General features: G+C 54.6%; 1 protein-coding gene across 1 annotated transcript in view; it reads right to left on the minus strand.

Moving 5' to 3' along the window:
* The window catches only part of CACNA1S (calcium voltage-gated channel subunit alpha1 S), a 56,102-nt gene that overhangs the window by 25,926 nt on the left and 14,258 nt on the right, over positions 1–15,918 (minus strand). Inside the window, exons 3-18 of the mRNA XM_053963952.1 lie at positions 13,757–13,896; positions 13,133–13,266; positions 11,957–12,109; positions 11,179–11,384; positions 9,926–10,029; positions 7,395–7,543; positions 6,337–6,418; positions 5,676–5,836; positions 4,042–4,267; positions 3,292–3,499; positions 2,895–3,015; positions 2,380–2,494; positions 2,160–2,253; positions 1,361–1,430; positions 999–1,131; positions 583–712 (exon numbers count right to left, since the gene is read on the minus strand). Coding sequence (XP_053819927.1) covers positions 583–712; positions 999–1,131; positions 1,361–1,430; positions 2,160–2,253; positions 2,380–2,494; positions 2,895–3,015; positions 3,292–3,499; positions 4,042–4,267; positions 5,676–5,836; positions 6,337–6,418; positions 7,395–7,543; positions 9,926–10,029; positions 11,179–11,384; positions 11,957–12,109; positions 13,133–13,266; positions 13,757–13,896 — 2,226 coding nt within the window. The remainder of the gene's footprint in view (positions 1–582; positions 713–998; positions 1,132–1,360; positions 1,431–2,159; positions 2,254–2,379; positions 2,495–2,894; positions 3,016–3,291; positions 3,500–4,041; positions 4,268–5,675; positions 5,837–6,336; positions 6,419–7,394; positions 7,544–9,925; positions 10,030–11,178; positions 11,385–11,956; positions 12,110–13,132; positions 13,267–13,756; positions 13,897–15,918) is intronic.

Consider the following 15,918-nt stretch of genomic DNA (forward strand, 5'->3'; position numbering starts at 1 on the left):
AAGAAGACTCCTGAACTTTCCCCAGCTTTGCTGATTTTCTCCAGTGCGTGATCCAACCTGCAGCTGGGACAAAGCTCTCCCTTGCCAGGTGAGTTCCACCTGAAAGCACCTGATCCCCAAAAACCCCAACTGCCCTGGGAAGCTGTCTCATGTGAGAGCCCCCAGGCCCTGCCAGACCCACTGGTACCTTGAAGGACAGGAGCTGTGGCTCCCATGGCTGCATGCCAGCAGCATTCCAGGGCACTGCACATGCCAGAGGTCCAGTTTGCTGCCTCACAAGATGTCTCCTTCCCCAGTAAGCCACCACAGTTACAAACCAAATTAATCTTGCACACCCTGTCAGGCGGATCTTTTCACTTAGAAGTAAATTGAGGCATGGAGCAGTAAAACTTTGTCCCAGCTGCACCCTGGATGGAAAGCACATCCAGCACCTCCTGCCAGAGTGCACTGCCCTCCCAGAGGCAGGGCTGGCACCCCAGCCAAGGAAAAGCACCTGGCAAGTAAATCCCTGTTTACTGGGGAGCTGGGAGTCTCCATGAGGTCTCCCCCCCCCATCCCAAAGCTCCACATCTCTGCAGGCACCTGGTTGCGGAAGGACTCGGCCCGGATGGGATCCTCAGCTGCCAGGGAAATGCTGCTGAGCAGGATGAAGAGCAGGATGAAGTTGGTGAACCAGGTGGCATTAACAGTTCTGTGGCACAGGACCCGAAACCTGCCAGGGACAGAAATGCCATGGGATGCTGCAAGGGGCCAGAGGGGCATCAGACAGGGCAGTGGCAGCCTGGCAGAGGGCTATGGCTAAACCCTGAGGACAGGAAGGCCCTAGGCATGGAAGGATGTTTGTACCAGTCCTTCCACACAGAAGGCTTTTCCCCACGAGCTGGTTCCCTTCAGAACTGGTTGTCATGCTCAGACAAGACCCTGCTGTGAACAGCTGGTGCCAGAGACACCTGGGCCATGCCTGGCCCTACATGGCAGGGAGAAGGGGCAGTGCCTACTTGTTGGTTGGGCTGAAGATGAAGAATGAGCTGGCTTCAGGCATGGGCACGGCCTTCTCCTTCAGCTGTAGCTCTGCAAGGGGACGTGGCCGAGGACTCAGGGGGATTTCAGGCTCATCTTCCTCATCATCACCTGTAGAGTGACCATGAAAAGGGAAAAGAAAATACTCATCCAGAGAGGGACAGGGAATACGACCTTATGGACAATCTTCTGATCCCATGACCCTGATTTGGCATGCAAGCCAGAAGGACCTCAGCACCCCAAGGCTGGTGAAAGTTCACTGCATCCTTTGCTCCTCACACACCATCCCTCTGCAGTGCCTCCTCAGCCTTCCTGCTGCCCTGCCAGGCACAAGTCTTACCTGGGAAGTCTGCAGAAGGGTAGGGGTCTTTGATCTCATTGACATTGGATTCAAATTCGTCCACTTTCAACTGAAACAAGGAGAGACAGAGAGGAGGATGTGCAGCTGCATGTGCCAGTTGGGCAGAGCCTCTCATCTTGGAAGCCACGTGGGACAAGCAGCATCTCTGCATTGGGCCCATAGAGCAGCAAGCACATGGAGTGCTGGCCCAGGTTGGAACCTGGTGAGGGGATGCTGCAATCAAGGCAAAGAGGACAGGAAATAGGAATGTGTGCTGGGCAAGAGCCTGGAGCCATGCAAATATGCCAGGGGGGAACAAGACAGGGAGCGACTCCTGAGCTTCTAAAAGCACCTCTGGAAAGTGGATAGGAAGGCAGCTGCTGGCCAGATGCTTCTCAGAGGCAGCTCAGCACAGCCAGCACAGCTGAACAGAGGGGTTTGCACATGGGAGGTGCTGGTGTGGACATAAGGGAGATCTGGGATGCTGCTGACTTGCTTTGCTCCACTCCACACTGGTGTGCACCAGACCATGTCAGCCACTGGCAACTGGCTGTGGCCAAGGAAATGCATTGGAGAAAAAGGATCCCAGCAATGGAGCTGTTTCCACATGTCCTGCCTGGCCCCAGAGAGCCCCCGTCACCGAGAGCACCCATCACCAGGGGATGCTACGGCAAGCAGTGATTCTGGTCAAGAGGCCAGACCCAGACTGGCTCCAAGCCTTTGTTTCTCCTGGCTGGTGGGAGGAGGAGCCAGGGCACCCCCCAGGAGCTCTCCAAGGCTCACCTCCACCAGAACTGACCTTGGCTGTTGTGGGAATCCCTTCTCCCTTTACTTTCTGCTCCAGTTTCTTTGCCAGCATCTGCTTCTCTTCTTCAGTCTTCTCTGGGTAACCTCTAAGCAGAGAGGAGGGCAGAGCAGGAACTGAAGTCTGGGCAGGGACCATGGGAAAGGTCATTGCATCCCCTCACACCCAACCAGCTCGTCTGGGAGCTGCCATGGGCAGGGATGGCAGCGCTCACCTGGACATCTTCCTCCGTTTGCGCTCCTCTGCTTTGGCCTTCTGGGCCAAGGTCAGGCTCTCAGCCTCGGCCAGGTTATCCACTGCGATGGCCAGGAACACATTGAGGAGGATATCTGGGGGAACAGTGCTAAGGACATGGACGTGATTTCTGTCTGGAGCCATCCATGGTCTCCAGGGTGCCCTTAGAAACCTTCCTGGAGCTTAGCCCTTGTGATAACCCTGGCTGCTGATCCCTGACCAGCATCCACCCCTTGTGAGCACTGAGCTCTGAGCTGGCTGCATCTCTGCCTGCCACACATCCAGCTCTGCTCCAGATAAGCTTTCCTCCAGTCCCCAGCCTTCAGCCACTACCAGTGCAAGCCCTGAAGCCCGTGATTTATTCCTCTGCTCTTCACAACCGAAAAGCTTAAGGCAAGCACTGAAACACTGAGGGGAGCCCCTGCTTCCCCCCTGCCCAGTCCTGTGCAGTTGGTGCTATGGGGGCCTGGGCCTGGCTTTGCAGGCAGAGGATACAGTTCCCACAGACAAAGAGGATGATGAAGTAGATGCAGACCAGCATGCCAGGAAAGGATGGGCCCCCATAGGCCATGATCCCATCATACATGATTGAATTCCAGTCCTCTCCAGTCAGGATCTGGGAGCAGAGCAGTAATAAAGACTTAAGAGATCCACAGCAGAGCATGACAGAACCCCACAGATTGATCCTACCCTGCTGGCTCCAGCCCTATGGTCAAATCCTCCTTTCTGCTCAGACCTGAACCTGAACTACTGCTCACGACTCCAGTTGCATTTCCCTGTTCCTGTCTCAAACCCCCACAAACCCACATCCCCTTGAGACCTAACTCCTGCCTGGAGACCCACAGCCCAGGTGAGAGCCCCAGCCCCCACTGCCCTTCCCACAGCCCCAAACCTGGAAGACACTGATGAGGGCCTGGGGAAAGTTGTCGAACGTGCTGCGCCGCACTTTCATGTCCTCGAAGTCAAACTTGCCCCCAAAGAGCTGCATGCCCAGCAGGGCAAAAACTATGATGAAGAGGAAGAGGAGGAGGAGCAGAGAGGCAATGGAGCGGACTGAGTTGAGCAGAGAGGCCACCAGGTTGCTCAAAGATGTCCAGTACCTGGGAAGAGGAGAGACAAAGGCATGTGGGAGGTGAAAGAGTGGGGAAGGCTGTGGGCAGGAGCAGGCAGGCACAGGGAACCTAGCCAAACAGACCAAGGTGATGTGCCAAAAAGGGGGACTCTGGACCCAGGCTGGGCTCTGGGACAGCTCCAGGAGGAAGAAATGAAGCTGCAGGCACAGTGTGACAAGTAAGATAACACTGCTGCCTGCACAGAGCACCAGCAAGCAGGATGGGGAAGAGGGGTGAACACACACTGGGTTGGGGCCACAAAGAAGAGCTGGGAGTCCTGGCCCACAGCAACCCCATCCACAACATCCTAGAGCCCAGAGCTAGAGTGGGGCCTCAGCTCTGTCCCACTCTCCACTCCCAGCCAAACCACGTCCTGGAGACAAACCCCCAGCGTGGCCTTGTTGCTCTGCCCAGCAGCTCCCAGCTCTGTCCACACTGCAGCCTCTCCTGGGGACAGGGCCAGCGATGCCCCAGAACTGCGAGCGATGCCCGGGCACCCTGAGCTGCACCCACACAGCTCCCTCCCCAACCTGGTGATCTTGAAGATGCGGAGGAGGCGGATGCAGCGCAGCACGGAGATGCCCAGAGGGGACAAGGTGCCCAGCTCCACGAGGATGGTCTCCAGGATCCCCGAGCACACCACGAAGCAGTCGAAGCGGTTGAAGAGTGACATGAAGTACTGGCGCAGCCCCAGCGCATACATCTTCAGCAGCATCTCGGCCACAAAGAGGGCGAGCAGCAGCCGGTTGGCATTGTCTGGGGTGGGAGATGTCCCTGTCAGAGCAGGGACCTCGATCCCAGCACGGCTGGGCAGCCAGGGAACAGGGCAGTGCTGCTCACCCTCCTCTGAGCCCTGAGCTGCTGGTTTTTGGGGACCACACAGGGGAGGAAGATGAGAGGGTGATGTGCAGCTGGATGCTTGTGTGTGTGAGCACACACCTGTACGGTGCACACGAGTCTATGCAGGGTGGGCACATGGGTTGTGTGTGGGTATGAGGGGCTGAGCTCTGTGTGTGTGCTCACCTGTGTTCTGTGTGCCTCTGAGTGTGTGTGTGCATGGGGCTGAGCTCTGTGTGTGTGCTCACCTGTGCTCTGTGTGTCTCTGAGTGTGAGCTGCATGTGTATGCATGAGGCTGAGCTCTGTGTGTGTGCACACCTGTGCTCCCTGTGCCTCTGAGTGAGTGTGTGTGTGCACACCTGTGCTCTGTGTGCTTCTGAGTGTGTGTGTGTGTGCATGGGGCTGAGCTCTATGTGTGTGCACACCTGTGCTCCACATGCCTCTGGGTGTGTGTGGGGGGGGGCTGAGCTGTGTTTGTCTGCACACCTGTGCTCTGTGTGTCTGTGAGTGTGAGCTCTGTGTGTGTGCACACCGGTGCTCTGTGTGCCTCTGAGTGTTAGCTGCATGTGTGTGCATGGGGCTGAGCTCTGTGTGTGTGCACACCTGTGCTCTGTGTGCCTGTGAATGTGAGCTCTGTGTATGTGCACACCTGTGCTCCATGTGCCCCTGGGGGTAAGCTCTGTGTGTGTGCATGGGGCTGAGCTCTGTGTGTGTGTGCACACCTGTGCTCTGTGTGCCTCTGAGTGTGTGTGCACACCTCTGCTCTGTGTGCCTCTCAGTATGTGTGTGTGCACACCTGTGCTCCCTGTGCCTCTGAGTGACTGTGTGTGGCTGTGGCTGTGCTCTGTGTGTGTGCTCACCTGTGCTCCGTGTGCCCCTGGGGGTAAGCTCTGTGTGTGTGCATGGGGCTGAGCTCTGTGTGTGCACACTTGTGCTCCGTGTGCCTCTGGGGGTGTGTTTGGGTGTGTGTGTGTGTGTGCGCACACCTGTGCTCCGTGTGCCTCTGGGGGTGTGTTTGGGTGTGTGTGGAGGTGCAGTCAGTGGGGCTGCATGCACAAATGTGCGTGGCTGCACAGCTTGAGTGCGTGCCATGTGTGCAGAGATGCCAGTGGACACACTCTGTGTGTGTTCACCATGCAAGATCGTGTCCCTAAGCGTACAGAGCGTGGTCAGTGTGAGTTGGATGACAACAAGGATCACACACACACACTCAGCTAAGGCCCTGTGTGCCGTGCCAGTGTGGCTGTGCACTCACAGCAGGAGCTCACACAGCTCTCTGGGGCAGCAGGGTGTCCTGGGCCCTCCTCTCTCAGGCTCTTTGCTCACCTTGCACCCGTGTCAGCCACTCTGGCTGGAAGTGGTGCTCAGAGGCGATGGAGAGGGTGTTCAGTGCCACCATCAGGATGACAAGCCAGTAGAAGAACTTGGACTTCACCACATCCCTGCACTTCCTACGAAACATTCGGTTCCAACGCCTCCACTGACGGCTGGAGAGATGGCACAGGATCAGCAGAGCTGGCCAGTGGGGCAGACCCAGGCCCTTGGGCTGTGCCTGCAGGGCAAAGCCACCCCTGCTCCCTCCCTGCAAAGGGACGAGGACCATAACCTGCCCCTGGAACTCGGTGCATTCACTCAGGCACTGCAGCTCATTCACCCTCCTGGCTCAGTTTTGGCCTCCAGCCCTCTCCCCAGGGGGCTTGCAGACACAGCTCCTAAATTACACACTGTGCTGCACAGGCCACGGGAGGATGATGGGAGCCTGGTCCCACAGCAAAGACACTGTTCACCATGAGCAGCTTTTTGCCAGTACCAAAGCCAAATTCCCTGTCTGCTGCCCCAATGTCTGCATCTTCCCCCAAGCACCAGTCCCTGTCTCTCTGCCAAAAAAACTGGGGGCTGACAAGGAAAGCCTGGCCTGCTTGGGCCAGCAAGTGAGAGACAGTGGAAGCCCACGTGCAAGCAGATGGTTCAGTCAGAACATACTTACAAGAAGAGAATCCACTTGTTCATGCCCTCAATTTCATACAAGCTCTCTGTCTCTGACCCTCCTTCATCCGATGGCATCATACCTAGAAGGAATGACATTACAGGCTTTTCTTGGAGCCCTTGGGAAGAACATGTGGGAGGGAGCCTCTTCCAGAAGTACACCAGGAAGAGCTTCCCCATCACAAGTGAATAATCCCCACCAAGCAATGCCATCCCAGGGAGTCAGCAACCAAACTGGGCAGAAGGCTTTGAGGGTCAGGTGCAAACCAAGCACGAGGCACAAGAAATTCCTGCCCTGCAGGAGGAGCAGAAGCAGCCCAGAGAGGGACAGCAGCAAGTACCCCAGCATGGAAAAAACTGGAGCCAGCTGGGATCTGAGCAAAGGCTGAACAGAGCATGGGTCACAGCTCTGGAAGAGGCGTTTTGTCTGTCCCACTGCTTCCCAAGGCTCTTTGCACACATGCATCTCTCAGCTTGAGGCATCAAAAGTGCTTTCGCCAGGCAGGGTGGCAAAACCTGCCAAAACCATCAAAAGTGCTTTCACCAGCAAACCCTGTGGTAGAACTCCCCAGACTTTACTGAGCTTTTGGCTAGATGCCTGTACATCCACCTCCTTCCCTGAGCCACTTCTGATCCCTTGAAATTGTCAAGTGATGGCAAGAAATTCATGCATCTGCTAGTGTGAGAGCCTGTGGCCCTGCACTGTATCCCTGCACACCAAGGGCACACGCTCCTCATGCCTTTTCAGCCCCTCTTGCCAAAGGAGACTTAGGCCTTGCTTGTTGTCTGCAAATATTAAATGCTGTAGTTGAAGTGCTACAGGGATAAATTATTGCTAGCTTGGGTCAGATTCAACCAAATTATTCAGGAAATGTAAAAAAAAAAAAAAAAGAGGAAGGAGACTGTCCTGCAGAAGTCAAAGCATTTTGTTTCATGGGTTTTCAGGCACAATGAGTCTTTGTGCCTTCTTCAAAGATTCCCCCACCTTGCCTCTCTAAGTGGTCAGCATTAAGAACCCAACCCTCAGGCTAAGGGTCTGTGAGCAAGCAGAGCTGGTACCTTCTCCCCTGGCCCGATCACTGTCCATGACCTCTGCGTGGGTGATCCAGTCCATGTAGCCCTTCAGATCCTCCTCCAGCTGCTGCTTCTCCCGCAGCTTCTGGAAGGTGCCCCGCGACTTGGCCTTCTCGCGCTCCTTGGTGAACTCCCTGGGACAAGGCAGCAGCAGAGACTCAGGGATGGCCTGAGGAACTCGGGAACTCTCAGGAACCACAGCTCTGTGCCAGGCCAGGCCTTGTAGGAAAGCCCTGAAACACCCTGCCACCATGTCTTAGGTGGGAAATGGGGATGTGCATTCTATTCCCATCTGTCAGAGCTGGGCCATTAATTATTAATTATCTTCTGTTCATGGCCAGTGAGTGTCCCTGCATGGCTGAGAAAATTCCATCATCCCATGGGGAGAGGCTCCGCCCAGGGGAGGAGCCAAGCATTCCTACCTGGATACAGTCTGAGGTTTTGGGACACCACAGCAGCCTTTGCCCACTGCATTCCCAGAGGAGCAGCTTTCTGCCCCACTGCATTCCCAGAGGAGCAGCTTTCTGCCCCACTGCGTTCCCAGAGGAGCAGCTTTCTGCCCCACTGCATTCCCAGAGGAGCAGCTTTCTGCCCCACTGCGTTCCCAGAGGAGCAGCTTTCTGCCCCACTGCATTCCCAGAGGAGCAGCTTTCTGCCCCACTGCATTCCCAGAGGGAGCCCAGGCCCATCTCCAGCAGCCCTGGAGCTCCAGAGGAAAACTCCAGCCTTGTCCAGGATCCTGCTCCAGCAGAAGCACAGCTGGCACTGCAGGAGGGCTGAGCCCCCATGGAATGGCACTGCTGCCACCACCCTGACCCACAGCCTGCCAGGGCAGGCTCTCACTCTGGCAGTGGTTTGTTTTCTTTTTTGTACTATTGCATTTGTATTTTTAATTTTCCTATTAAAGAACTGCTATTCCTACTCCCATGTCTTTGCATGAGAGCCCCTTAATTTCAAAATTATAATAATTCATAGGAAGGGGGTTTACATTTTGCATTTCAAGGGAGACTCCTGCCTTCCTTAGCAGACACCTGGTGTTTCAAACCAAGACACACCAGCACTGCTCCAGTGACTTTCCTCCTTCTTGGCAAGGTCACAGGGGCCCACCTCCTGATGCCCCATGGCAGGCAGGGCTCCTTCCCCACCACTGCTGCTCTTTGGGAGCTTCTCACTGCAGGGTGCTCCAGCTGGACAGGACAACTGACACCTGGCCAGGACAGTTCCCCATCAGAGTGGGGTCTCAGCCACCTGGGGAGCAAAAACCTGCCCCTAGCTGTCCATATGGAGAAGGTGGCAGGTAAACAGGACACTCTTTTCATGGTAACACGGAAAGAACAGGTCTGCCATTGTCCTTGCCCACTCTTCCTGCGCTTTTTCAATTAATTTCTTTTCTCCTCTGGTGTCTGGCAGGACTGTAGACCTGCTGCCCAGCCATGCTGGTGTTGCCATGTGTTAATAACAGATCTCAGACACTACAACAATAATTTTACTGATCTCAAAGATAATTTAGTTGTACTTGCAAAACTATTTCAGAACGTTTACCGAGCCAGCAACTTACTCCATGATCAGACGACTATAGTCCAGCTTGTCCTGCAGTTGCAGTCAGCTCTACACAAGTGTCAGGTTCCTGTGGTTTATCTTGTGCTTTTAAACTTGTTTTAGTTGTAGTAACACCCAATTTGTTTTAATGTTACAGTGGCATGGTTCTTGTCATAAAAGGGGCTAACAAATCCAAGTAATTAGGGTAGAACTAACCCTGTGAACTAATAGAGTGATGAGTGTGATCCACTTGCACGAACAAGGACTGAAACGTATAAAAAAGACCCTGACCCTACACAGACCTGAGGAGAAAAGCCCCCCTCACTTCTCAGGACAACACATATTTCCCAGCAACAAAACTGGGACGGTAGCAGTCCCACAGCAATGCATGGTAGGTTGAGCGTAACATCTCAGGTTTTAACTGTACTGCTGGGGGAATTAACACTAATTGAATTTGGCCTAGACTGTCATAACAGACTGATGACAGCTCATTGGTGTACTTGGACAAGACTGCTGAAGCAGTAATTAGACTAACAATCCTTCCCTTGGATCCCTTGCACTCATCAAAGATGTTCTCCCTGGGCTGGCCATGAGAAAACTCCGTGTGCTCACAGCAGGAGGGCAGCTGGAGGTACCCGTGAGGAGTGTCCAGACCCACAGCCATGCTCCCTGCTCAGCTCCATCTGCTGTGAGCACAGGCAGAAGACACCACAGCCCATGTGCTGCAGGGCTGGGCTTGCTCACAGCTGCTTGTGCCTCAGGGAAGAGACTGATGAGTTGAGAGTTGGGCTAAAACCTCAGAAAGCCATAGACACTAACACAAAAAGTAACTCACAGATCAGAGTTTCTAAGCACGCAAAACAAAAAGGGTGAGGAATGAGAGAGGGAAAAGAACAGAACTTTTCCAGGCTTTTTTGCTTGTATAGTTGAAACCAGTTAAACTCCTCTGCTGGCAGAAAGGATAGGGTGGCACTTACCCACTGAGCACCCCCAGCACCAGGTTGAGCACAAAGAAGGAGCCAAGTAAGATAAGGCTGACAAAGTAGATCCAGGGCCATTCATTCCCCATGGCATCATTTACCTGACAAGGAGAGATGCAGGTGAAATATTCTGAAGGCACTGTCCTCCATCTGTTTCCCCTTAGAGCCCCTCAACAGTCTCTGGGATCTTTACCACCTCCAAAAGAGTGCTTGGGATGGTGGCACATAAACCTGGCTCCAAACCTGCCTAGAACTGAGTCTGGTTTACATCCAGACCCAAACATTTTGGGAGCAGATTTAAACACCAGCCCCAAGCCTAAGCTTCAGCATGACTGTCTCCCAAGGACTGCAAAACATGGGCTTTGCCAGAGGAGCATCCTCCAGTCATCGCTGTGCCTGTCCCAAACCCCTTCACAGGGTGGGAGCTGGAGAAATCTCCCGTTGTCTTAGGTTGGAAATGGGTGTGTGCATTCTATTCCCATCTGTCAGAGCTGGGGCAGTTCTCTGCTGTTCTTTGGGCAGTTTTCTTTATCTCTCCCACAGCCAATCCTTCCTCCAGGAGATCTCTGCTGTCCATGGCCACTGAGTGTCCCTGCATGGCTGAGAAAATTCCATCATCCCATGGGGAGAGGCTCTGCCCAGGGGAGCAGCCAAGCATTCCTACCTGGATCCAATCTGCCCTTGGAACAGCACAGCAGCCTTTGCCCACTGCATTCCCAGAGGAGCAGCTTTCTGCCCCACTGCATTCCCAGAGGAGCACCTTTCTGCCCCACTGCATTCCCAGAGGAGCAGCTTTCTGCCCCACTGCATTCCCAGAGGAGCAGCTTTCTGCCCCACTGCATTCCCAGAGGAGCAGCTTTCTGCCCCACTGCATTCCCAGAAGAAGCCCAGGCCCATCTCCAGCAGCCCTGGAGCTCCAGAGGAAAACTCCAGCCTTGTCCAGGATCCTGCTCCAGCAGAAGCACAGCTGGCACTGCAGGAGGGCTGAGCCCCCATGGAATGGCACTGCTGCCACCACCCTGACCCACAGCCTGCCAGGGCCTGCTCTGACTCTGGCAGTGTTGTTTTCTTTTTTGTACTATTGCATTTGTATTTTTAATATTCCTAGTAAATAACTGTTATTCCTACTCCCACATCTTTGCCTGAGAGCCCCTTAATTTCAAAATCATAATAATTTGGAGGGAGAGGGTTTCAAGGGAAGCTCCTGCCTTCCTCAGCAGACACCTGGCTGTTCAAGCCCAGGCACATACCCAGTAGAGAACCTCAGTCCAGCCCTCCATGGTGATGCACTGGTAGACGGTGAGCATGGCAAAGCCGAAGTTGTCGAAGTGGGTGATGCCGTTGTTGGGCCCGGGCCAGCCGCCGCGGCACTCGCTGCCGTTGATGCTGCAGTGCCGCCCGTGGCCCAAGCTGGTGCACGGGGCTGGCTTCTCGGAGCCCACCGTGGCAATCACATCTGAGGAGCAAAGCCACGGTGTGAGCGGCAGGTCAGGCCGAGCACAGCAGCCCACACTTCCTCCCCCTCCAAACTGCTCCCTGGGCTGCTCCATCTGCTGCGAGCACAGGCAGAAGACACCACCGCCCATGTGCTGCAGGGCTGGGCTTGCTCACAGCTGCTTGTGCCTCAGGGAAAAGATTGATGAGTTGAGAGTTGGGCTAAAACTTCAGAACGCCATGGACACTAACGCAAAAAGTAACTTTACAGATCAGCGTTTCTAAGCGCACAAAAAAAAAAAAAAAAAAAAAAAAAAAAAAAAAAAAAAAAAGGTGAGGAATGAGAGAGGGAAAAGAAAATAACTATTCCAGGCATTTTCCTTGCATAGTTCAAACCAGTTAAAGTGGCCCAAACGGGGCCCCTTTCACCACCCCTCACACCCAGCTGGGTGCTGTTTCAGACATCCCTCAGTCATGCCACACTCCCAGGCCTGATGCTGGCCAGACCACAGTTTCTGCCAAACACAGAGTCCCTGCAGTCCCACAGCACCACACAGAGACAGCCCTGCTGCCCTGCTCCCACCACAGCTCCACCTGTCCCGAGGTAGTAGCAGGTCTTGTGCATCCTGCCCTTGAAGAGCTCCTGCCCCACGATGGCGTAGATGATGATCATGAAGAGCACCAGCAGGGCGATGTGGAGCAGGGGCACCATGGCCTTGATGATGGAGTTCAGGACGACCTGAAGGCCTGCACAAAGGTGAAGGGAGAGGAGGTCAACCACTTCCTAAACAGCTTTGGGTGCACCTTGTATCCCTGCCAGCCCACCAACAAGCAGCCTTTGAAATGCCTCTTGCCAAGGGAAGAGGGGCATGGGTGGGGCAGGACTGAGATCTCTGAAGCAGGAAATCCCTTCTTCTACCCACCAGGAAAGCATGTGGAAGAGCACAACAGAGCCAGGCAGTGCTGAAGGCTGCTTCATGCCCCTCCCTTTGTTCTGGTGCTCTCACCCTGGCTGTATTAATGAGTTACAGAGATGCAGATCCCTGCTCTGAGAAACCAGATCAGATCCTGGCCCCCTTCACACTGGCCACCCAAAGGTACTGCCACTGAGCCACGGAGGCAGCCAGCCGTGTGCCAACCTGCAGCTCCCCAGGGCTGACAACCACTGTATTATCTATCCAAGCCAGGTCTTACAGGCTCTCATAGACAAAACATCACACCCTTGATAGCTCAGCTACCTCAGGTGGCGTAAAAGTAGCAGGATGGCTCCTGTGACAGTGTTGGAAACAAAAAGGTTTTAATAAAAGGCAAAATAAAAAAGCTCTTTACAGAGAAAAACTGAGCCAGAGCAAGAGGTTCTTGCTCCTGCTAAAACACTTCACAAAAGCGATTTTCTTCTTTTGTTCTCTTCTTTAGTGAATTGCTCAGGCGGGATTTTTTGGCTCCTGTCCAGTTAGCTATCCTTAAATGTGAGGTGAAGTCTCCAAGGTCCTATGAGGTGTCTTTTAACCAAATTGAGGAGAGAAACTTCTGGGATTTTGTCCTTTTTAAGGAGACAGAGGGTGACTTGTTTACTCCGTCAACAGGGGGCACATTCCTACAAACCACCAGCTGGAGGAACAAGCAGGAACGCGTGCCTCCTCTACACCTACTCCGTGGCTGGGCTTGATCCAGCAACAACAAGAAACCCTTCCATGGCTCCCCACCCCGGCCAGGCCAGAGGCTCCACGCAGCCACCAGGCGTGGCTGACGGGGGCAGCCAGCACGCACTCGGCACTCCGGACACCAGGCGCAGGGGTCTCAGCACGCGGAACGCTCGCAGCGCCTTCACGTCAAAGCCGCCTTTTCCCCCCGAAGGCCCTGCCTGCTTCACGTTGACCTGCTCCAGGGTCATGGTGATGAGCCTGAAAGAGCCGGGGCACAGCGAGGGATGGAGGAGAAGCAGAAGGGAGGACAAGGAAAAAGAGAAGGGCGTGAGAATGGAGTCTGAGAAATTTGAGCTAAGGATTCAGAGCTCTGCAGGCAGCAAAGCAAGGTCAGGACTGCCAGCCATGCTCAGCCTCACCCAGGGGGCAGCTCTTGGCAATGCCAGCCCTGGGCTCAGCTCCACTGCTGACAGCCAGCGAACTCCCACCCCATGTGCAAACCCTGGAGGACCCCTTGCCCCTTTCTCCAGGGCAAGGAGATCTACGAGGCATGAAGGAGTCAAGACAGGAAGAAGTTAAGAGTTAGAGAGGATCCCAGTGGATGTCAGAGCAGGAACAGGGGGGCCATGAACTTAGTCGAGGAGGTGTCCCCAAACACATTGCAATCACCACAAAAACTAGCCCCTGACTGGCTGTGGAAGAGGCCTGGCACAAGCTGAAGAGCAGCAGCCCTCCCACTTTTCCTTACCCTAGAGTCACGATGGAAAAGTCGAGCACGTTCCAGCCGTTTCGGAGATAGGCATCCGTGTGGAACAGAAAGCCATAGGCAATTATCTTCAGCATGGCCTCAATGGCAAAGAAGATGAGGAAGGCATATTCGATCTTCTCCTGGGGATTGCAAAGGCAACCAGGAGAGAATGCTCCATTAGAACAGACTGTCACCTCCCCTCCTCACCTCCTCTGACCAGCCCCTGCTGCCACCCCTACACACACCAAGGGGACTCTGGGGACAAGGGTGGCATGCTGAGCCACCACATGCCACTCTCTGGCCTGCAGCATGATCCCCCCCAGCCCTTTAATGGCCCCTGCCCTGAGCCTTTGGTTCCTACAAACTGCTCCAGCAAAGCCACCTGAAGGTGCCTGGCCCGGGGCACTGCTCCTCTCTGGCTCTCCTCCCTGCTGCTCACACTCTCATTCCCCCCACAGCCTTCCTCCTACAGGCAGCACTGACCCCTTCTCATCCTCTCCAGCTGAGGGCTCGCTGGGTCTGTCCTGGAGTCCCCACACAGTCACTGTGGGACAAGCCAGCTGTACCTCGGCTCCCTTTTTGCCTGGGATGATCAGGAAGCTCCCAGGGAATGGAGGCCTGGGGCTCAAGGACTCCTGCTTAATGCCAAACCAGCTAGAAATGGGCCTGGGGCTCACTGGGCAGAGGTGCTGCACCCCCTCCCAGGCAGGACCTGGCACCCCACTGCAGGGGCTTGGCACAGCCCTGCAGCTGCTGGGCCAGGGCAGCTCATCTGTCCCTGGAGCACAGCCAAGAGCTGCCTGTGCCCAGCTGGCTCTGCCTGTCACTGCCATCACTGCCCTTGCTGACAATGTCCCTTCCAGACTAAAAGCCTCCTGAAGCAGCCAGGTGGACAGGGCTGTTTATATTTCTGGTGTTTCCTGGTCCCTCTCCTCAGCCCATATCCCCTGACGGACAAGGAGCATCACTGCCCAGGATCTCCAGGGAATTGCCCTCAGAAAGGCAGAAATTTCTCTCTGAGACCAAACTGGGAGTGGATCTTCACTGGGGAATACTGTAGTGCTGTGAGCACGCCTTCCTCCCAGGGTCCCCATGTCCTGCCAAATGGAAAATCCTCTCCTTTTACACAGCCAGGGCTAGAGCTCAAGAGAGAAGCATTGCTGGCTCAATTAACGTGTCCAAAAGCAGTGACTGTGCTGAGTGTCCCCACATGACTGTCACCCACACAATGCCATTTCTTGTTGGATCTGAGGGCAGCTAGGGTAAGAGCAGAGATCCTCCTGGCATTGCCTCTGCCTTCAAGGTTTTAGCTACAGCAACTCAACACTGCTCACCTCCCACCCTCAGGGGACAAATACCCCCTAGACTGTCCCCCAAAACCTGTCCTTGCAATCCCATGCAAACACAACTGCCATGAGGATCATTTCAGGAATGGAGGGGCTGCAGAGCCATGCCAGCAGCCACTGGGGTGGTGGGGTGTCTCCCCAGCTGCAGAGGAAAAACAGGAAAGCCCACTGCAAGCTACAGCAGCCCTGCAGCTGCTGAGGCTGGTGAGTGTCGGGGTCCAGCCTGGAGTGGGATGCAGCTGCTGAGGCTGATGTCAGAATCCAGCACTGCAAAAGCCAATTCCATGCCCTGATTTTCCAGCAGAACAGACTCAGCCTCTCACTAGAAGGGATTTTCCTCTGAAAACCCCTTGCTCAGAATCAAAAGGTGACTTGCTATTCCTCAGAGGACCCTTTGAGAAGTCCAGAGCGGATGAATGGTGCTGCTTCAAGGGTATCAGGTGCATCCAGTGAGGAGCAGCAAGGTTCAAACCTGGGCCAAGGAAGAGGCAGCAGGCAGCCCCCTGCCCCCAGCCACCCTCCCCCAGCCTGGGAGGGACATAACAGCAAATTCCCAGCTTCTCTGGGCAACCTGTGCCAGGGCCTCAACACCATCTCTGTATAAATTCCTTTTTTTTTGATAACTAATCAAAATCTACCCTCCTTCACTTTAAAACCATCACCCTCTGCAACAGACCCTCTTAAAAAGTTTATGCCAATCTTTCCTACAAGCCCCTGTCTTAGGTTGTAAGATGTGGTTTGGGGGTGTTCTATCAGCATCTGTCAGAGCTGGGGCAGTTCTCCTCTGCTCATTGGGCAGTTTTATTTCTCTCTCCC

Source organism: Vidua chalybeata, chromosome 24 (assembly GCF_026979565.1).
Source record: "Vidua chalybeata isolate OUT-0048 chromosome 24, bVidCha1 merged haplotype, whole genome shotgun sequence".
NCBI lineage: Eukaryota > Metazoa > Chordata > Aves > Passeriformes > Viduidae > Vidua > Vidua chalybeata.